This window comes from Eriocheir sinensis, chromosome 4 (assembly GCF_024679095.1).
Source record: "Eriocheir sinensis breed Jianghai 21 chromosome 4, ASM2467909v1, whole genome shotgun sequence".
Taxonomy (NCBI): Eukaryota; Metazoa; Arthropoda; class Malacostraca; order Decapoda; family Varunidae; genus Eriocheir; species Eriocheir sinensis.
The window spans coordinates 28695395-28714903 of record NC_066512.1 but is presented as its reverse complement, the minus strand read 5'-3'; the positions used below and the strand labels follow the sequence as shown (position 1 = coordinate 28714903).

General features: G+C 41.8%; 1 protein-coding gene across 2 annotated transcripts; it reads right to left on the bottom strand.

The window, feature by feature from the left end:
* Positions 1–1216: 1216 nt before the first annotated feature.
* LOC126982068 (histone-lysine N-methyltransferase E(z)-like) lies at positions 1217–18682 on the bottom strand. 2 transcript variants are annotated; one of them, XM_050833788.1, is made up of 16 exons: positions 17431–18682; positions 16818–17026; positions 16357–16542; positions 14211–14363; positions 13186–13304; positions 12422–12576; positions 10956–10982; positions 7133–7233; positions 6736–6940; positions 5843–6150; positions 4195–4320; positions 3771–3906; positions 2939–3109; positions 2460–2642; positions 1820–1985; positions 1217–1439 (listed from the first exon to the last, which is right to left on the bottom strand). In XM_050833788.1, the coding sequence occupies exons 1-16, from the start codon at positions 17570–17572 to the stop codon at positions 1379–1381; spliced, it is 2448 nt and encodes an 815-aa protein (XP_050689745.1). In that variant the 5' UTR covers positions 17573–18682; the 3' UTR covers positions 1217–1378. The 2 variants fall into 2 exon arrangements, with proteins under 2 accessions (XP_050689745.1, XP_050689754.1); XM_050833797.1 differs by lacking the exon at positions 10956–10982.
* Between the last annotated feature and the right edge of the window lie 827 nt (positions 18683–19509).

Genomic DNA, 19509 nt, shown 5'->3' with positions numbered 1-19509 from the left:
CTCTCACCTGAACATCAGCCACCCCAGACTCTCACCGGAACATCAGCCACCCCAGACTCTCACCGGAACATCAGCCACCCCAGACTCTCACCTAAACATAAGCCACCCCAGACTCTCTCACCAGAAGATCAGCCACCCCAGACTCTCACCGGAACATCAGCCACCCCAGACCCTCACCTGAACATAAGCCACCCCAGACTCTCACCTGAACATCAGCCACACCATAGCTGGGGTGGCTGATCTTCTGGTGATAGACTACCAGGTCATAGACTACCCCTGAAAATACTCAAAACTCCAATGAAAGCCTTGCCAAATAGTGTTGCAAATTTATACTTTAGCAACACACTGGTTAGGCCAAAATCTTACATACACCGACTCACCTGCGATGTGCAAAGTCCTTCCTCCCAAGCACCACCTTAAATATCCCTCCCCATGGCCCAAAGGTATAAGATTTAAGGTATACTTATGTTCGGAGGGGTTGACTGAAGGTGTCGGCATTGTAAGCCAGCCAGTAGCAATGTAATGTAGAGTTAATCTTTTGATGGCCACGTTGCTTGCTCCGTGTTCAACAGCAGACAGAGTAAAACCGACATGTTGCTACGACTGCGCCTCAAAGCTGACTGTCTCGCGGGCAGGTTGTGTGCCCTTGTCTTACCAGAAGCCCGTATTTTAACCAGACATTCCAGAATATTCTTTACAAGGTTCGAAGTGAGTTCCAATAGCAACTGCTAATTTCATTAAGTTATTTTACTTAATGGTGTATATTAATCTTGCTTTATTTAGCACTCATGCCTTTAGGGTAAATTACTAAAGAGTTAATTACTAATGCAACCTCTGGACAGTGAAGTATTGCTTTTATTGTGGAAAAACTCAACCCCCCAATTACCCACAGCTGCTCAGCTTCACTTTCAGATCCAAGCCCACTTCCTAGACAACCCTTAATTCCTAACAATAGGTGAACTTGGGTGCCAAAAGGTTAAAAAATATGACCCATAAACTAGTGAGTCTTGTGGTGGCTGAGTCCACTGGCCAAGGAAAGTGAATCAGTGTGGAAACTCTTCAGCACCAACACTAGTGGTGGAGAGCGTAACACAAGTTGCGGAGCACACTCTGGGTTGTGGCTTTTAGAGTTCTATGTTTCACAGTTCTTCCTCTGGTCATCCAAACTCCCTCTGGTCATCCAAGCCCCTCAGTGTTGGTTCTTCCAAACAGTAAACATATTTAAAATTTTATTGAACATCCTCATCAGACAACAGCTGCATTCCATTTGCTTCTAGACTGCATTTTGGGAGAACTTACAAATATTATTAAGTGAGACAGTCAACATAGAACATAGACTGGAATTGTAGATTTATAATGAACAGCTTCAAGATGGCAATTAAAGAAATTCCATTTCTCTTTCAATGCCCACAAACTTAAGCTGTTCTGTTGGTCCATATCTGGGAAGGAGGAAAAAAAATTAATGTGCTGTAAAATATATATAATTATAAAGATAAATCAGTATTTCTTTTAGTTACCCATGCAGTGGTTTTACGTGACAATGACCTAAGCTTTTCTGTTTTGGTAGAAATATAATGAAACATTATGGCTAGTGACTATCCAACAACTGAGAATGTACACTGAACTTTCTGGTGTACAAGTCTTTCCTTTGCACTTGGCACTAATCATGTTACAGATCACATCCACATCCAATCCCTACATGTAACTCCTACTTTCCTTTACATCATTTTCATATACTCTTTAATGTGTTCAGAATAAGAACATTTGGTGCAACTTGCCCGTGGCTATTTTAAATAAAATGATTAGGATAAGTCTATACCTGTAGTCAAAGAAGAGTTCCTCCCCCGACTGAATGTGTCTCTTGGCAAATATTCCGATGCGATGGTCGCCGTTCACCATCATGACTTTGGCATAACAGTTTGGGTTGATTGAGTGGTTGGCAAACCGAATCTTGTTCCCTTTCCGAGTTGCATCAACCACAAAATCTAAAATAAAAAGGTCAGGTATTAATCTTCACAAAAAATACAATTGAAAGTATTTCTGCTTAGACTAGTCACACAATTTATGAGAAACCTTCCTTGAGAAATGTTTCAGATCATTCATGTTAAATAAAACCAGAGTTTGACTAATGGCCAGATCGAAACTAAGTGAATCCTTGTATCCCAACAGACTGGCTTTATAAATCTGTGCCTCAGGGGTCACCAGCACCAAAGTGATAATATTACACACTCTGGTGGGCCTCCAACACACAGGGCAGGATGTTGAGGGATTTAGCAACACAAAGCACTGAATGAAGGTCAGAGCAAACCTACACTCCAGTGCCAAGCTACATAAAGCAAATTCCAAGTTGAGTATGCTCATTCATACACTAGATTATGTTATCCACCTGTAAAACAAATGAATGCTTACACTAAATTTTTCCTGATTTAACTTAGGACTGGACACACAGCACAACTTGCCATTATTGAGGTTGAACAGGAAGGAGCACATGTACTTGTCATACACTTTGCCACGTCGATCAGCCTCGTCTTGAGATATTATTTCACCGCAGTACTCGGAAATAAACTCATTCTTCTGGGCAGACCCCTTGAGGTATATGCCCCAGCCAGCCACATCAGACGGAGCCATGAGGAGGTGCTTGTCTGGGGGAAGGAAGCAGGACCTAAGAAACTCACTGATGTACCTGAACATATTATCAACTGAGGTTTAATAGGCTCAAAATCTGGAACAAGAACTAGGAAACTTAAAAGCCTCTCTACATCAAACAGGGAATTCTTCAAACTCCTAAATGTATTATTTGCTCAGATCTTCACACCTAACAAAAAAAATTATGGAACTTACAGTCCTCTGAAGTGAACCATTTTTGCCTGTCAAAATTAAAAGCTCTCACTTCAGGATTATTAGCTTTAACAACTCACTAAATAATCACACAACTTACGCAGTCCTCTCTGAACTGAAACATTCTTGCAGGTTATTTTACTGATGGAGAATTCATGAGCCCCGCAGGTGACACAGAGGTCAGGGTCGCACTCCCTCACGGCCAGGAAACACGGGCACTGCTTGGTGTTGCAGGAGGCCTTGCACCTGCACCCAGGGAAGCGATTCTGACCTGGGAAAAATATTAAAAGGTAAATTATGGGTCATCCTGTTAATTTTCCTTTGGCATAATATCAGTTTATAGCTAATTGTTCAATCGCACCATACCTGTACACTCCTATTTTAGAGCAACACTTCCACAAACCTAATGTAATACAACTGTGTGTAACATTAGGGAGGTGTGATGGTTCACCTCATACCATTAATTTCCTCGCATTAATATAAGTTTGTCACTGTTGTCATTTGTTTGGTTTGGGACACTTGAGATTGTGAACACACATATTTTAGAGCAACATTTCCTCCCACACACCTAAAGCCTTGACTGCTAGTGTGTAAAATTAGAGAATATCAATAATTATTCCTATTATATACATATACACCTTACCATATCAATACCACTCTGTAGCTGGTTCAGCACACTGTACTTCTATACACTTGTCAATGAGCAACATACTCTGCCACCAACCTAAAGCCTTGACTGCCAGAGTGTAAATTAGAGACAATCAATGACATTCTATTACATAAACTTTACCATATTAATATCAATCTACAGCTGGTTCATCAGACTACTTCCACACTTGTCAATGAGCAATGTATTCTTTCCCAAACCTAAAGCCATATGATTGCTAGCATGTAGAATGAACTCTCCAAAACAATCACAACATTACACTTACAATCTGGGCTGCAGTTACAAAACTTTTCACAGAAGTTTTGAGTCATGACACAAGCACAGTTCTGGTCACACGGCTGGTTGGGGTGATCACACGGGGAGTAGTTGTACACATGATTGCTTGACGAATCCTTCTTCAGCTGAGGATATGAAAAGAATGTTAACTTTGTATAAGATAAGGGACAAATAAGGAAACAATATCAAGCTACTGAACAGGGGATGAAATTAAAGAGGTTGGACAAAATAATGGGGAAAAAGACAAAAAAGGCAAATGACAGGCATAGGTAAGTTTGCCAATTCATACACACCACTCCAGTAAGTGCTTGTATAGGGAAAAAACAAAATACTGTAGAAACAAGTGCTGATTGGAATGGTGCATACAGACTGACAAACATCCTCAAAGAAGCTTTTAATAAAACTCGACATACCTGAATCTTCCTACAGTGCATGGACCAGAGGCGATGCTTTTTCTTCTTCTTGCGGGGCGGAGTGTTGTCCTTGATGCTGGCGTCGGCGGGTAGGTCAGTGGCTTCCTTTTGTGCGAAGTAGTAGACCTGAAGGAGCAGTGTTGGGCTCAGGGAAGGCTACACCACATGAGGAAGGTTGCAAACTGACTCAAGGAAAGCTAAGAGAGGGATGGAGAGGGGAGACAAGGGGAAGTAGAGAGCAGAGGAATGGGGGGGATGGGAGGAGGGGGAATAGGAAGGAGACGAAGATATTAGGATGTGGGAACTGAAAAGGGATGATGGAGGGATGAAAGGACAGAGAGAGAGGGATGGAGAGGGGAGTCAAGGAGAGGTAAAGAGAGGAATGAGGGGATGGGGAACTGGAGGGAGAGAAAGATGAAAGGATGTGGAAACTCAACAGATGGTGGAAGAATGAAAGGACATAAGAAGTAAGAGAAATAGACAAGTTGAAAGAGAAACGGAGATACAGATTACAGGCCAAAAAGTAACGTGAGGGGTAGAACAGGGAGGTTAACCCGGTAGCAGCAACGGGCCAAATTTGTGGCTTTACCGTGTAGCAGCGACGGGCCAAATTTGTGCCATGATTTAAACCCCCCAAAATAAATGATACATAAGCTGATCACAAATGCTTTGATATATATTATGAAATGGTTTGTGAGTGATGATTTTTTTATCATTTTTCTCGCTTAGAGGGACCATTAAGAAACATGATCCCTGCTGCTACCAGGTTAAGGAGTGGATGGAAGGAGGGTATAGGAAACAGAAAATGCCTTGAGGAGTAGAAACACATTTGGAAAGGCAACCTGATGAAAGAATTTGAATCATTTGAAGACGATGCTGATTATGTAATTATACTTGAAAAAAAAAATGTATACAAAGCCTTGGAGCACGAGATATGCAAAACCTGGTATAGAAATAAGGTATGAAATAAACATATTAAGCCACTGAGTATTTCATCCCAGTGCAGAGCTGAGAGAGACAGTTGGTGGTGAGGTGGTACTGAATGTGATGAGAGGGAGAGCCAGAACAGAGTATGAAAAAATAAAAAAATAAAAAATAAGTCTCAGCAGTCCTAAATCAATAAACCTCACTGAAATAACACCTCCACTTTCCTGCCTCATGTTCAACAGATTATCTCCCGTGCCTGAAATCCCGTCTCCTTTTGGTGGCGAGTTCATCCATTCTACTCCGAGTGCCTAAATGAAAAGATAACACCTCCATTTTGTTTAGAATTTATTTGGTACCTGTTTCAAATTAAGTAAATGTCTCCTGTACCTAATATCCTGTCTCCTTTTGCTGGCGAGTTCATCCCTTCTACTCCGAGTGCCTAAATGAAGAGATGATAACACCTCCATTTTGTTTAGAATTTATTTGGTACCTGATTCAAATAAGTAAATATCTCTTGTACCTAATATCCTGTCTCCTTTTGCTGGCGAGTTCGTCCCTTCTATTCTGAGTGCCTAAATGAAAAGATAACACCTCCATTTTGTCCGAATTTCTTTGGTATCTGTTTCATGTGAATTAAATTGTTTCCTGTACCTAAAATCCACTTCCCTTTACATGGGGAGTTCATCTTTTCTATTTCGAGCGGCTCAACACCTGAACCTACCTGCTGGCAAGTCTTGGTGAGGATGGCTTGAGCAATGGCACAGTAGTTATTGAGGAACACCTTGTGGAGGACCCTGAACATGGACGCCTCAGAGCCCAGCCATGTGCTAAGGTTGCCGGGCTCCGTCGTGTCCATCAGCTTCTCCACCAGGCTGTCGGAGCTCAGAGGCTTGGTGTAGACGTACTTGTTGTTGGTGCGCACGATGTCGCCGTCCACACCCATCACACGCTTGCTGTGAATGCTTCCCAGGGCGCCGTTGCTGTTGCCATTCACCAGGACCGAGGTTTTGCAGTCAAAGTCAACGCCGCCTGAAGTACAATTGGGATTAGTACTGTACTACCAAACTGAGAAGTGGGGGGGAAAAAATAAATAAATAAATAAAAAGTAGAACAAATGTCTATATGTATTCTCCTATATAACTTTGGGGACCCAACACGAATATGAAGTCCATTTGGGTGGGGCCTGAACCTCTTCACAGCATTGCCGCATCACCCCCAATACATCACTCTTTCTCTCATGTGTAAGCTACATAGTATTTGAAATTGTGTATCAAATATTCTGTAAACAATGAATCCTATTTGGCAGCACTATGTCCAGGCTGACTCCCCCGAGAGCTCCGCCCAATCAGACTCCATAGCTGAGCCTGACTATGGTGTGGCCAATATAAGTCACATGACATCATTTCTGTCAGTTCTCTTATTACTTCCCCTTCCAAAAGCCTGATCTGCCACCACTCATGCAAGAACTCTGTGAATGAAGACAGTACAGAAAGGAATAACACCAAACTATTCACCATGGCTAGAAAAAGATACAAATCAGTCATATACGTACTACACGATATCCACAATAGCAGTACTTCATGAATAACTACAAAAAAATGTGGAGGCCTTTACATGATGACAGCGACTTCTCCACCTTCCTGCTGTTCATGCGAATGCTGTCGTTGCTGTCCTCAGAGCTCGCCTCATTGCCAGAGTCCACCGAGGCGTGCTTGCGGATCTTGCGCGGCTTACCCTCATTAGAAGACTCATTTTCCTCCTTGACTTTTTCTGACGATAAGGAGGAGGCAGCGACGGCCATCTTTTCTTTGGCATCTGGCTGTTTGGGCGAAGGAAGACAAGTAGATCATATCAAAACTTGTGGCAATCAATGTTGTTTGGCACAGTCTGAATTGGCTTACCCGCAGTCTGCTGGTAACCTGATTTTTGGAAATTTATACACTTCAGGCAACTTTTCAAGCAAACTTAGCCGAAGATGATAATGTGATTGACTCTCCTCAGACTGACTCACCAAGTGCAGGTAGCAGAAGGGGGAGCAGGGCTCTGTGAGGGACCTGAGGTCAGGACTCTTCCTCTTGCCGCCATGAGGTCGTGGATGGGATGTGGCCAAGCCTGACAAACAGAAAGAACCACGACACATAAAAACTGCATTTAAACGTTGATCATATTAGTATGATCACTTTCCCACCTAGCAGCCAATGATCAGTGACTTGTTTCATCTGCAACATGCTGCAAAATATTTCAGTCAGAGACAAATGAAAACAATTGTGGCACCACTGACTAATGTTATCTTGAAAAATAAATTTTGCTGATCATATACATTTGATTTCTCAAAGCTTCTCATTCTCATCTGTTATTTCATTGTTCTAGGAACATTCTTTTAATCCTGATTACAGCTCTCATAAACTTATTCCTTTTTATTCCAGGTCAATTGTTATAACCTTGGTCTACTTACTACCTGGCATCATCACATGACATGACCAGAGCTAAAAGACTTTGAAGTGACATTCCTGCCATATGGGCATAACACTCTTCAACTCCACTGCCTGTTGTGAGAGATTAGTCAAAGAGAAGTAACTCCTACACCAATGAAAGGTTAAACTGGGGACTGGCTGCCTCCCCCTAGCTGGTTTTGCTCACAGTACTTGCTATTGGGCTTGTTCCGACTACCTGTCCTGACTGTAGGAAACAGCCCACCAATGAGAGTTTTGACAAAGTTCAGAGACAGAAATATTCAATTATAATAATAAGCAGACTGCCTTCTTAACTCTCACAGCTCCTGAGAGGAGGTTGTAAGTGAGCAGCCAGGCCACGGGCATGATGGCCGGGGGTCCTGGGCTGAGCCTGACCTTGGGTTCAAATCCCACTGACGGCTGACTCATTCATTTACACTGCTATCAAACAGCTGGATGTTACCCACAGCCTGGTCACTGAACCTAACCCCCACTGTGACTTCAGATATGTGATGCACTGGGTGTTACCCTCAGCCAAACAATAAAAAGATGGTGTCAGCATAAAGGTACACATTCACTAGTACACACACACACACACACACACACACAAAGTACCTACTTATAGACCAGTTTCTTTGACAAGTGTAATGTGCAAGATTTGTGAAAGTATAATAAAAAACAATTGGTCGAACATTTAGAAAAGGAAAACATGATAAATGAAGGACAGTTTGGATTTAGAAAAGGGAAATCATGTGTCACTAACTTACTCTGTTTCTACTCAAGAGCAATAGACGTGGTGCAAGAGAGAGAAGGGTGGCCTGGTTGTGTATATCTCGATTTGAAAAAAGCTTTTGACAAGGTTAGTCTAGAAACTACAGCAGTGGGGAGGAATGGGCGGAAAGGCTAAAGAGTGGATGAAGGATTACTAAATTGGAAGAGAAATGAGGACAGTGATTAGAGAGGAGAAATCAAATTGGAGGAGAGTAGAGAGTGGAGTCCCCCAAGGCTCAGTTCTGACACCAATAATGTTCATAATATATATAAATGATATGCCAAAGGGTAAAGAAAGTTATATGAGCCTTTTTGCAGATGATGCAAAGTTAATAAGAAAAGTGAGGATGGAGGAAGATGTGAGGAGCTGCAAAATGACCTGGACAGAGTATATAGATGGAGCCAGTTATGGGAAATGGAATTTAATGCAAACAAGTGCCATGTTATGTAAATGGGGAAAAGTAAAAAAAGACCAAGGAAAACATACAGGATGGGAGAAGAAAACTTAAAGGTGGTACATGAAGAAAAAGATTTGGGAGTAACGATGCAAGACACACTATCCCCAGAAAAGCACACAAACAAGCTGTTTGAAGAAACCTACAGGATGATGCAAAATATAAGGGTATCATTCCATTTTATGGACAAAGAAATGATTAAGAAAATAATAACAACAATGATAAGACCAAAGCATGAATATGCTGCAGTTGTGGTTGTCTCACAAAAAGAAAGATATCAGAAAGTTAGAAAGGATACAGAGAATTGCAACTAAAATGGTCCCAGAACTCTCGAATATGACGTATGAAGACAGATTGAAGGAGATGGACTTGACGACACTGAAACAAGGAAGGGAGAGAGGAGATCTGATCACACTGTAGAAGTTGGTAAATAAGTTTGAGGTGGATAGAGATGATCTCTTCTTAACTCCGAGAATGCAGGGCTGAGAGGACATACGAAGAAACTTAATAAAGGAACCTGTTTGAGTGACTTAAAAAAGTATAGTTTTCCACATCGAAGTATCAACACATGGAACAGCTTGTGGGAAGTGGTGGTGGAGGCGAACAGTGTCCAACAAATGAAGGAAAGGCTATATGAATGTAGATATGGAGACGGAACTATGAGAGCTTAGCTCGGGCCCGGCAGACTACAAATACGTATGTAAATACATACAGAGACACACACACACACACACACACACACACACACACTATTTGCATGTATCATATATATATATATATATATATATATATATATATATATATATATATATATATATATATATATATATATATATATATATATATATATATATATATATATATATATATATATATATATATATATATATATATATATATATATATATATATATATATATATATATATATATATATATATATTTATATATATATATATTTATATATATATATATTGTGTTCATATAACTTTGGTATTTCATCATGCCTGGATCTTAGCTGCCAATACATTACCTTCACAAAGTTCAAGCTGAGAATGTTAGTAAGATATCTTGATATTATTTCAGTCCATGAAAGCTGTATCAAGTACCTACTTGTTATGAATATATTAGTAGGCAAATGTCAGGCAAGAATAAAGCCTCCCATTCATCAGCCAAACAACTGACTGCAAGAAGCCTGCTTCTGATGCAATGGTCTCATGTGTGTTGAAATATATTCAAATTAAAATGCAGCTCAAGAGAAAAAACTTGAGTACTGTTGCCGGAAAATTAGCTACTTGCTAGTTTTCAGACATGAATTGTTACCACCTGAAGCAGATTCATACAAGTAAACTATACTTAAATAAAAATAAGACAGTTTGGAAGTGTAAGCTTAGGCTTCTCAAACCTGATGACAGGTGCGACAACTTCTACTCCAAAGTGACAGGCTGTGACTGCTGCTCAGGGCACAGGTGGGAACAACGCTGCCTGAGGAAATGCTGTCAAGTGGCTACACCTTCCTGGCACAACAAGTGTACATGTAATGGACTGCCTGCCATGTAGCTGTCTTAAAGTATTGGCTTCACATTTGGGCCACATGTGATCTTAGCAGCACCTCCCATGCTGAAAACCTCAACTCACATTCTGGATGCCCTGTCTGAGTGTTCTACAGTAATTGACCTACACACTCCTGCCCTCAGCTAGCACAAGGTACACCAATAATATAGGAATATCTTCCCTAACCTGTCATACAAGGCATAAGAATGTTTAGTAAGTATATGTGATTCAGCAAATGCATAGCTAAAATAGTAGAGAAAGCTTAATGATGCCTCAAGAGCAACAAAACATACGTCAAATTCTCCACTACCTAATACAGTGGACTCTGTTCCATGGAATATGAAGACTATATATTTCAACAAGACAGCATGAACACATAGCTTTATTACTTTCTTCCATGACTACCTGAAAAGTTGTCAAACCATGTGATATAAAGTTATCTTCCAACCAAGGTGAAGCTTGGATCACGTGGCAATTTTGCAAGACCTTAAGACAAGACATTATTTCCACACTCCTAAGTTGGGAGACTTGGGAGCTGCCCCTCAGCAGGAGAGCTAGCAAGGTCGCCTCAAGACGCTCGGGGAAGACTTGCTTTCCCTTACCTGGGGCGTCTGTGCTTCCCTTGGTGGCTGTAGGGAAGATTACACAGTAAGACTGCATGTTCTCTATCCACAGCATGTCAATATAACAATGTCAGATGTGGTGATCTCATTGCTCACGTCTTCCAACCAATCATCCGGCTGCTTGGGCTATCCAAGAGTCCTACACTCTTACTAATTTTCTTTGATCGTCCATCACACTGAAGCTTTTAACGTGCAATTTTGCTGATCTTGTCATGTAGTTCTTCCAATCACAGCCGATGTGTGTGTGCTAAATAGACTTCAATTTAGGAATCTCACTCCTGGAAAGCCCTCACAAGTCAATGGCACTTTCCAATGCAGAGGCACAGTGTTCATCAATTCAATCCATGTTTAAATTAATAGAACAATTTCATTTGATCTATTCAAACATCAAATACACCACACTGAAGAGTTAATTCAAAATTGTAAAATATCCATCAATATTTGAGACTGATTACAGACAAAATATATTCAAAAATTGCATCTCAGAGACACATTCACACATGTGTAGATGACTGGATCAAGTGCACACCACAACATGACGCAGCTGTGACATGTGCAGTTAGTATGTGGTCTGAAAGGAAGTTTTTGTGGAAACTGAATGCTGCTTCGCTGCTAAGACCACTTTTAATGCTACTTGTACCCGTGTCAATAAATGAAGTATCTAAAGGTCTCCGCTGTATACTCCATGACAGTAAATACGTCTCTTGTTTCTCTCTTTCCAAACCTTTATGATTTTTTAGATTTCAGTAAGGCTTTCAGCAAGATGGTGAAGCCCAGTAAAGTTGACAATCAAGGCAGGGCAAGGAATGCAGACTAAAATGAGCACTTGGTGTTATGTCATCCCTCCTTGGAAAATGCAAAGAAAAAGAAATATCAACAGAATGGATATGTATATAAATGTTCAGGACAGTTTGCAACACACGAGAAACCAAAGTACAAATGATATGCACTTGATCCAACCATGAAAATGGGAAAAATGGCACCACATGAATTCACAACAAATGTTTAAATTTGAAAATACTGACATTTTCAGGATGGCTCAGGATTGAAATGGTAATTCTTTAACAGATTTGGCAAGAAGATTACTACTGCTACTATCACTACTATTGTTGTAATTTTATCATTATTACTGTTGTCATGATAGCTAGTAATAATAACAATCTCCATTTTACCAGTACTATAATCTTTTCGTTGTAAAATTTTCTCATTCTCAAAAGCACAAAACTGATGACTCGTACAATGTCTCAAGATAATGCAATGAGCTACGGCCCCTTCTGTCTTGCAGCGCCAATCAAAAACTAAAAAAATTTCATCTTGTGACTGAAATTTTCAAAGCTGAACAAATTTTACTCCCTTTGCTCAAAAGACCAATCAATGTAAACTGCAAAGTCTTACGGCACTGGCCCATTATGAACAAACAGAGAAGCAGAGCAGGGCAAACTTACGGTGCAGGAAGCAGTCGTACTTGAAGCAGCGGCGGCAGAAGAGGGTGTGGAAGGAGTGCATGGTCTGCTCCTGCGGCACACTCTCGGCGCTGGGACCATCGATGTTGGGGGTGCACTCGGGGGGCAGCGCAGTGGGATCAGTCAACTCTATGTATCTGTCAAGAAGTTAAAAAGTGAGGGTGTGTTTGTATCTGTCAACTCTGTATCTGTTTAGAGGTTCAAGAGCAGAGTATGTTTGGGGTCCATCAACTTAATGTATCTGTGTGTGTTTGGTATCTGTCAACTTCGTGTATCTGTCAAAAGGTAAAAAATGAGGGTATGTTTGGTATCAGGCAACTCCATATAACTATGTCAAGAGGTTCAGAATTAGAGTGTGTTTGGGGTCTGTCAACTCTGTATCTGTCAAGAGGTTCAAGATTAGGGTGTGTTTGGTATTCATCAACTCTTGTGTATCTGTCAAGAGGTTCAAAATAAGGATGTCTGTATCCATCAACTCTATGCATCTTATCTTCCTCATCTCATTCTTCTTCTATGTATCTAATGCACATATGCCTCTGACTGCAGTGTTCAGAAACCATGAGACTCCACAACTACTCTGAAAACTTATTATTCACGACACACAAAATACCCTCTTCTTCTATGTATCTTCTGTATGTGTGAAGGTGCCTCTGATTCCTGTGTGCAAAAACCATGGAACTCCACAACTACTCTAAAAACTTATCATTCACAGCACACAAAGCACCTCAACATACACAAAAACTTACTTCTCTTTCAGCTCATCGGCCGAGCCCTTGTCAGGAAAGAGAGCCGACACAGCCTGGAAGATGGCGAAGCATGGGAAGTCTCGTGTTCCTATGATGCTGGATCCCTCCCAATAGTCGTCCTGAAATGGGAGACTTAACCAGTTCAAAAGATGACACTCGTAAAGTTAAACCATATATCAGTTTCATACCTTTCAACTTTACGCATTTAAGATTCATATATATCCGTTAATTTAAAGGCAACATCTCAATCAGTACTCTTATCAGGGAAAAATGAGGTATTGGTAGAAAAAAAACATACATTAGTTTCATACCTTTCAACATTACGCATTTATGATTCATGTATATCCATTAATTTATAAGCAGCGTTTCAATTAGTGTTCCTATTAGAAAAAAAGAATGGAAAACAGTTCAGGTATGTAAGAATCCAACAAAATGAAGACTGAATATAAAAACTGTGGCAGCTCTAAATCAAAAAAACGTGTTGGTAATGTAAGTGTAAAAACCATACATTTGTTTTATACCTTTCAACACTACACCTTTAAAATTTGTATACATCCATTAGTTTTTATGCATCTCAATCAATTCTCCTATTAGAAAAAAGAATGAAAAATAACTCAGGTAAATAAGAAAGAAAGTTGGAAAGTTTCGTTTAGTTGGCGCAACATCTGTGGTCATATGCCGGAGAGAGACAGGAGGGGAAGAAATTATAGAAGATAACAGACCCCAGGAGATGGGACACAAACTCTGATTAATACCTGGTACCCATTCACTGCTGGGTGGACAGGGACATAGGGTATCGGAAAAGCCGCCCAAATTTTTCCACTCCGCCCGGGAATCGAACCCGGACTCTCTCGGTTGTGAGCCGAGTGTGCTAACCACTGCACCACGAAGCCCCCTGGGTAAATAAGAAGAATCCAACATAATGACGTATAAATATGAAAAAAAATTGCAACAGCTCTACATTATCACCACCGAGGAAATGCTACATCACAACCATTTTGAAAATACAAAAATAGATATCTTGCCTCTTTGTTGGTAATACTGTCTTCTTCGTCCTCCTCCTCCTCTTCTTGCTCTTCTTCTTCCTCCTCTTCATCTTCATCCTCCTTGTCTTTGGTCTTTGCTTCTTTTTTCCCAGCTACCTTCTTCTCTGTTTTGTCCTTCACACTCTCCTTCATCTAAAATAAATATCGAGTTACATTACACAGTGAAAATAATAATCCTAATCTGTCTCAGTCAGCAGTGGGAGTGGAACATGCAACAGGGCCATAAACAACATCACATCAAATGGTAGGGACACTATAGCCATACTAATCTAAAAGAGTTAGATCCATAGTATCAGGCTCCCACTATGACTGTTCCCCCAACGGCCACAGAGAAGATTACCGGGTTTCCATGGGTGTTTTTCCCATTCAAAGTGGGGAAGTCATGTAAAACTATCCCTAGCATCACAAAACTGTCCATGAAAAGCCCAGCAGATTTTAGAAGAGGCTTTTCAGACAGGCGAACTGGGGTGTCAATACATTTAAAAACATGGGCTTTAGTTTATGACCTCGTTATTTTTAGCCTCAGTAATTTTGAAATCTGACCATTTCATTTCCCATCTTCTTGTATCTTCAATACATTAGATCTTGGAGTTTGTCTTTTTCAATTGGCAAATGTGTCAGAATGAACTTTTGTAGAAGTTTCCAAGATGCACCTGTTTTCTTGTAGTACTTCATTGGTGAGCAACCCATTTTAGATGTTGACAACCACAAAGATCTTGGGGTCAGGATTGATTCTTCTCTCAAGTTCCATCTTCATGTGAGAGAGATTGCAGGCAAAGCTAGTGGCATAAGCTATAGTATTCTTAAGGGAACTATTTGTAGAACTCCAGATTTTATGAGAGCGGTTTTTATTTTGCATATTAGGCCAATCCTCGACTATGCTTCTGTGGTGTGGTTTACTGGATATTTGGGTGATGTTAGACTACTAGAAGCTGTTCAGAGAAGGTGGACTAAGAAAATCATTGGGTTCTGTGACATACCTTATAGGGATCGTCTCACGCAACCGAGTCTCTTCTCAATTAAAGGCAGACTGATCAGAGCTGATCTTATTATGGTGTTTAAAATTTTAAAACGACTTTGCCCAAAGCTTGAACATTTGCTGACGAGAAATCGCAACAGAGACACTAGAGGTCACTCCTATAAGCTTTATGTCCCCCGTTGTAACACTGATGTGAGAGCCCACTTCTTCTCATTGAAAGTAATTAACATTTGGAACAGCTTGCTGGATTCTGTTGTTTCTGTCATCTTGGTGAATTCCTTCAAGCACCAGCTTGGCAAGCATCTTGGTCAGATCCTATACGAGTTTGATTAATTTGCCACGTGGTTTGGTTGTTCTTTTGGGTGTTTTGTTTGGATTGTTTTTATTGACTGGGTATTGAAAATTAGTAGTTGTCCGTGCCATCTCGTGATGTCATATTAGCCAACCATCTGACCATCTTAATGAAAATCATCAGCTACAGTTTTGGTTGGAGACATCGCACAGTTTTATGGATGGGGCGTGTCCCCATCCAGGTAAGAAATCCAGCTAAGAGGAAGGATTAGCACTGCAGCAGGATGGGGGAGGATCATCGCAAGTCCAACCTTGACCCGGCAGCATCGGCGGACCCATTTTTGGGCTTCCGTGAGTCAGTCCGCTGAACAACGGACCCTGTTTGGGGCTCGGCTCAAAACACCTAACTCGAGCTAATTGTAGGCGGTATGGCGCAGAAGCAACCCCCACCCTTGCCCTGGGGGGTTGTGGTGGTGATTGATGATGAGTGGGCTTATATGTCATAGGTGGTGGTGTAAGGTCATGCAGACTGACTCCAATTAGCACAGTAGTCACTTGTCGAATTCTCTAAAGCAGACAACAAGCGACTCTCGGCTAGATGCCACGTGTCACGAGACTGTTTATTTTGTAACAAACACCACCCAAAAAAGAATGGAGTTTGAGTATAAGTAAATACTTTTTAACGGCTTTATGGTTATGAGAGGAGTACTCTGATATACGTTCCATGCTCTTTTCTTAGTCTCAAAATGCAGTGTAATATTGACGTTTCTCGGCCACTTCTCGGCTTTCCCATAGCCGATGCCCACGGGTTAAGAATGGGGGAAGATGGACTATAAATGAAGAAGAGGAAGTTACCTGATACTGCTGAACCAGGGTGTCAACCAGCTCCACAAATATCTCGTCGTCGATGAAGCCCGTCTCCCTGTCTCCATGAACCTTCCCGTCGTAGTTGCGAATCAGCTCTTCAATGAACTTGCCATCCTGGTCCAGCACTTCGTCTCCCATGTAGGGGATGTTATGGAGGACGGTTTCATCTTCAACCTGGAGGGAAAAGTAACTAATAATTTGGCCAAGGAGGTTGTGTGTTGAGGATTTTGCAGCACTGGGCATTACAGAGGCCAAGGTAATGGACATAAATAGTTGGAAGTGTACCATTGACCATCTAATCTCATAAAAAATTGTGGGAAATTATTATGTTAAACAGATGATAATGGTGATATTCCCTTCCATGAAAGGTAAAGTAGGGGGCATACGCTATAGTTGAACATGGTCTCAGTACTCATATCCGTATGATGGTCCTTGTCCGTGAAGCTTACCATGAAGTTCTGCTGCAGCGGTGCCCAGGTGTACATGGTTGGGATGGGGTTGATGGCGTTGATGGTCTTGATGGGCACGGACAGCGGCTCACTGCAGGAGGACGTGACGTGTGTGCGCCTCATGACAGCCTGGTGTGCCGGCGCCTCCACCGAGCACACCCACACCGGCCCCATACCGATGATGGTCTGGTCTTCCTGCTCCAGTAGTTCTGCAAGGGAAGGGAGAGGTGAGTATAATGGGGCAGAACACCAGGAAATTAGATCAATAGCGGCAGAGTCACAGACACTTAAGTCCGCTCAAATTTTGGTTGGAGTACTGTCCCTTAAGTTCACCATTCAGGGTTGGTTCATTCAAAAGGGGCTTGTCCTCTTGGTTATGAGGGGTAAAAGTCCCACATGTTACAAATAAATTATCTTGGTTTAGGGAAAGTCTACTACCCAAAACAAAAGTACACAAGGCTGCAGGGAAGATGAGCTACAGGCATGGATGTGCTGTTGTTGTTAACTCTCCTGATATCCTAACACACAGTCATTAGACATTAACACGAGCACAGGCTGCCTCGGTGCCCCTGGAAACTGCTTCAGCCCTGCCCTCCCAGTCCATGCCACTCACCATTCAGCTTGCTCCGGTTGTCGTTCCACGCCGCCTTGATCTCGTCTGCTCGCTTGAACCTCTTGAGCGACCTGAGGCGGGTGTACTCCAGCTTGACCCTCTTCTTCCATTCTGCTGACACCTTGCCACGCACCCCCACCATCCTGCTGGCTGCACACACGGCACCCCCGCCCTCTCCCTGCTCCTGCTCCTGCTCCTGCCCCTCTTCTCCCCTGGGGTGCTCAATACTGATGATTGAAGGTCTCTGCTTCCACCACCACCCACTGGGGCTTATCACACCTCCGGGGAGCTTAGGAGAGGCGGAGACGTGCCGTGGAGGAGGGACACGCCACCCTGCCAGGGCCCTTCCTTTCTCTTCCTCCTCCTTCTGCTTCTGAAGGGCTCTGACGCCTTGTATCACTTCTTAGGTCCTCACACTTTGGTATTCTGGGTTTCTTCGTTGCCTTTTGTTATTCTTTCTCTCTTCGTTCCTTCCTGATCTTCGTCACTCTGCCAGCCGCCTTCCTTCCTCCTCTGGCACAAACACAACGCTCTCTTTATCGATATTACAAGACCTCTGCGTCCGCCGCCACTCCCAAGGGCTTCTCACACCTCTCGGGAGCTTTGTAGAGGCTGGGAGACGTGTTGTGGAAGGGACACACGCCGTCCTGCCACCCGCCTTCCTTCCCTCCTCCTCCTCCACTTCCTTCTTCTTTTTCTTCTTCTCCCTCCTCCTTCGCCTTGTGCCGCTTCTTGGGTCCTCACAGTTTGGTTTTCTGGGTTTGTTTCTTGCTTTTAGTTGCTATTCTCTCTTCGTTTCCTGCGCTCCACCAAGACTGTTGTGGAGGGGACACACGCCGTGCTGAAACCCACCTTCCTGCCCTCCTCCTCCTTCCTCTTCTGGTGCTTTGTATCGCTTATCAGGTCCCCACACATTGGTTTTCTGGGGTTCCTCGTCACTTCAGATATTTTTCTCTCCGTTTCAGACTTTCATCCAAAAATGTTCCTTCCTGCTCCTCCTCGCCACCCTGCCAGGCGCCTTCCTCCCTTCCGCTGCCCACCGCAAAACGCTCCTCTCCTCCACACCAAGAGATCACCGCTGCCAACACGATGCACACAGATGTTCCTCACTCCATTTTACTTGATTACGGGCTTAGAGAGGATATGGTGTATACTCAAGGGTAGAAATGACCAAATATAACGGGAAGGGACGCCAGCCTGAGCCTCCTTCCTCTCCCGCCCGAGGCTGCCGCTGCTTCTTCTTCTTCCTCTTGGGACCGCTTTGTATTGGCTCTCATATGTCCTTTACCTTGATTTCTGGGTTTCTTTGTATCTTTTGGTTATGTTTCTCTATCTTTCCCACACTCTTATGTCTTTATACCTTGATTTCCCGGTTTCTTTATATCTTTTAATTATTTTCTCTTTGTATTGTTTCTTTTGTCTTAATTTATTCCTTGTTTTTCATTTATAGTTAGGTTTATGTATCTTTTAATTATTTTTCTCTTTGTATTGGCTCTTAAATGTATTTTTACCTTGATTTCTGGGTTTCTTTGTATCTTTTAGTTATGTTTCTCTATCTTTCCCACACTCGTCTGTCTATATACCTTGATTTCCCGGTTTCTTTGTATCTTTTAATTATTTTTCTCTTTGTATTGGCTTTTATATATATTTTTACCTTGATTTCTGGGTTTCTTTGTATCTTTTAGTTATGTTTCTCTATATTTCCCACACTCGTCTGTCCTTATACCTTGATTTCCCGGTTTCTATGTATCTTTTAATTATTTTTCTCTTTGTATTGGCTTTTATATATATTTTTACCTTGATTTCTGGGTTTCTTTGTATCTTTTAGTTATGTTTCTCTATCTTTCCCACACTCGTCTGTCTTTATATCTTGATTTCCCGGTTTCTATGTATCTTTTAATTATTTTTCTCTTTGTATTGGCTTTTATATATATTTTTACCCTGATTTCTGGGTTTCTTTGTATCTTTTAGTTATGTTTCTCTACATTTCCCACACTCGTCTGTCTTTATACCTTGATTTCCCGGTTTCTTTGTATCTTTTAATCATTTTTCTCTTTGGATTTCTGGGTTTCTTTGTAT

Bases quoted from the DNA above. Each gene is read 5' to 3' on its own strand.
- LOC126982068 (XM_050833788.1), bottom strand. From the start codon at position 17,572: ATGGTGGGGGTGCGTGGCAAGGTGTCAGCAGAATGGAAGAAGAGGGTC. The intron at 6,941-7,132 runs GTGAGTCAGTCT...TCGCCCAAACAG, and splicing joins CCTTCTGCTACCTGCACTTG to CCAGATGCCAAAGAAAAGAT. The intron at 6,151-6,735 runs GTAAAGGCCTCC...ATTGTACTTCAG, and splicing joins GGAGAAGTCGCTGTCATCAT to GCGGCGTTGACTTTGACTGC.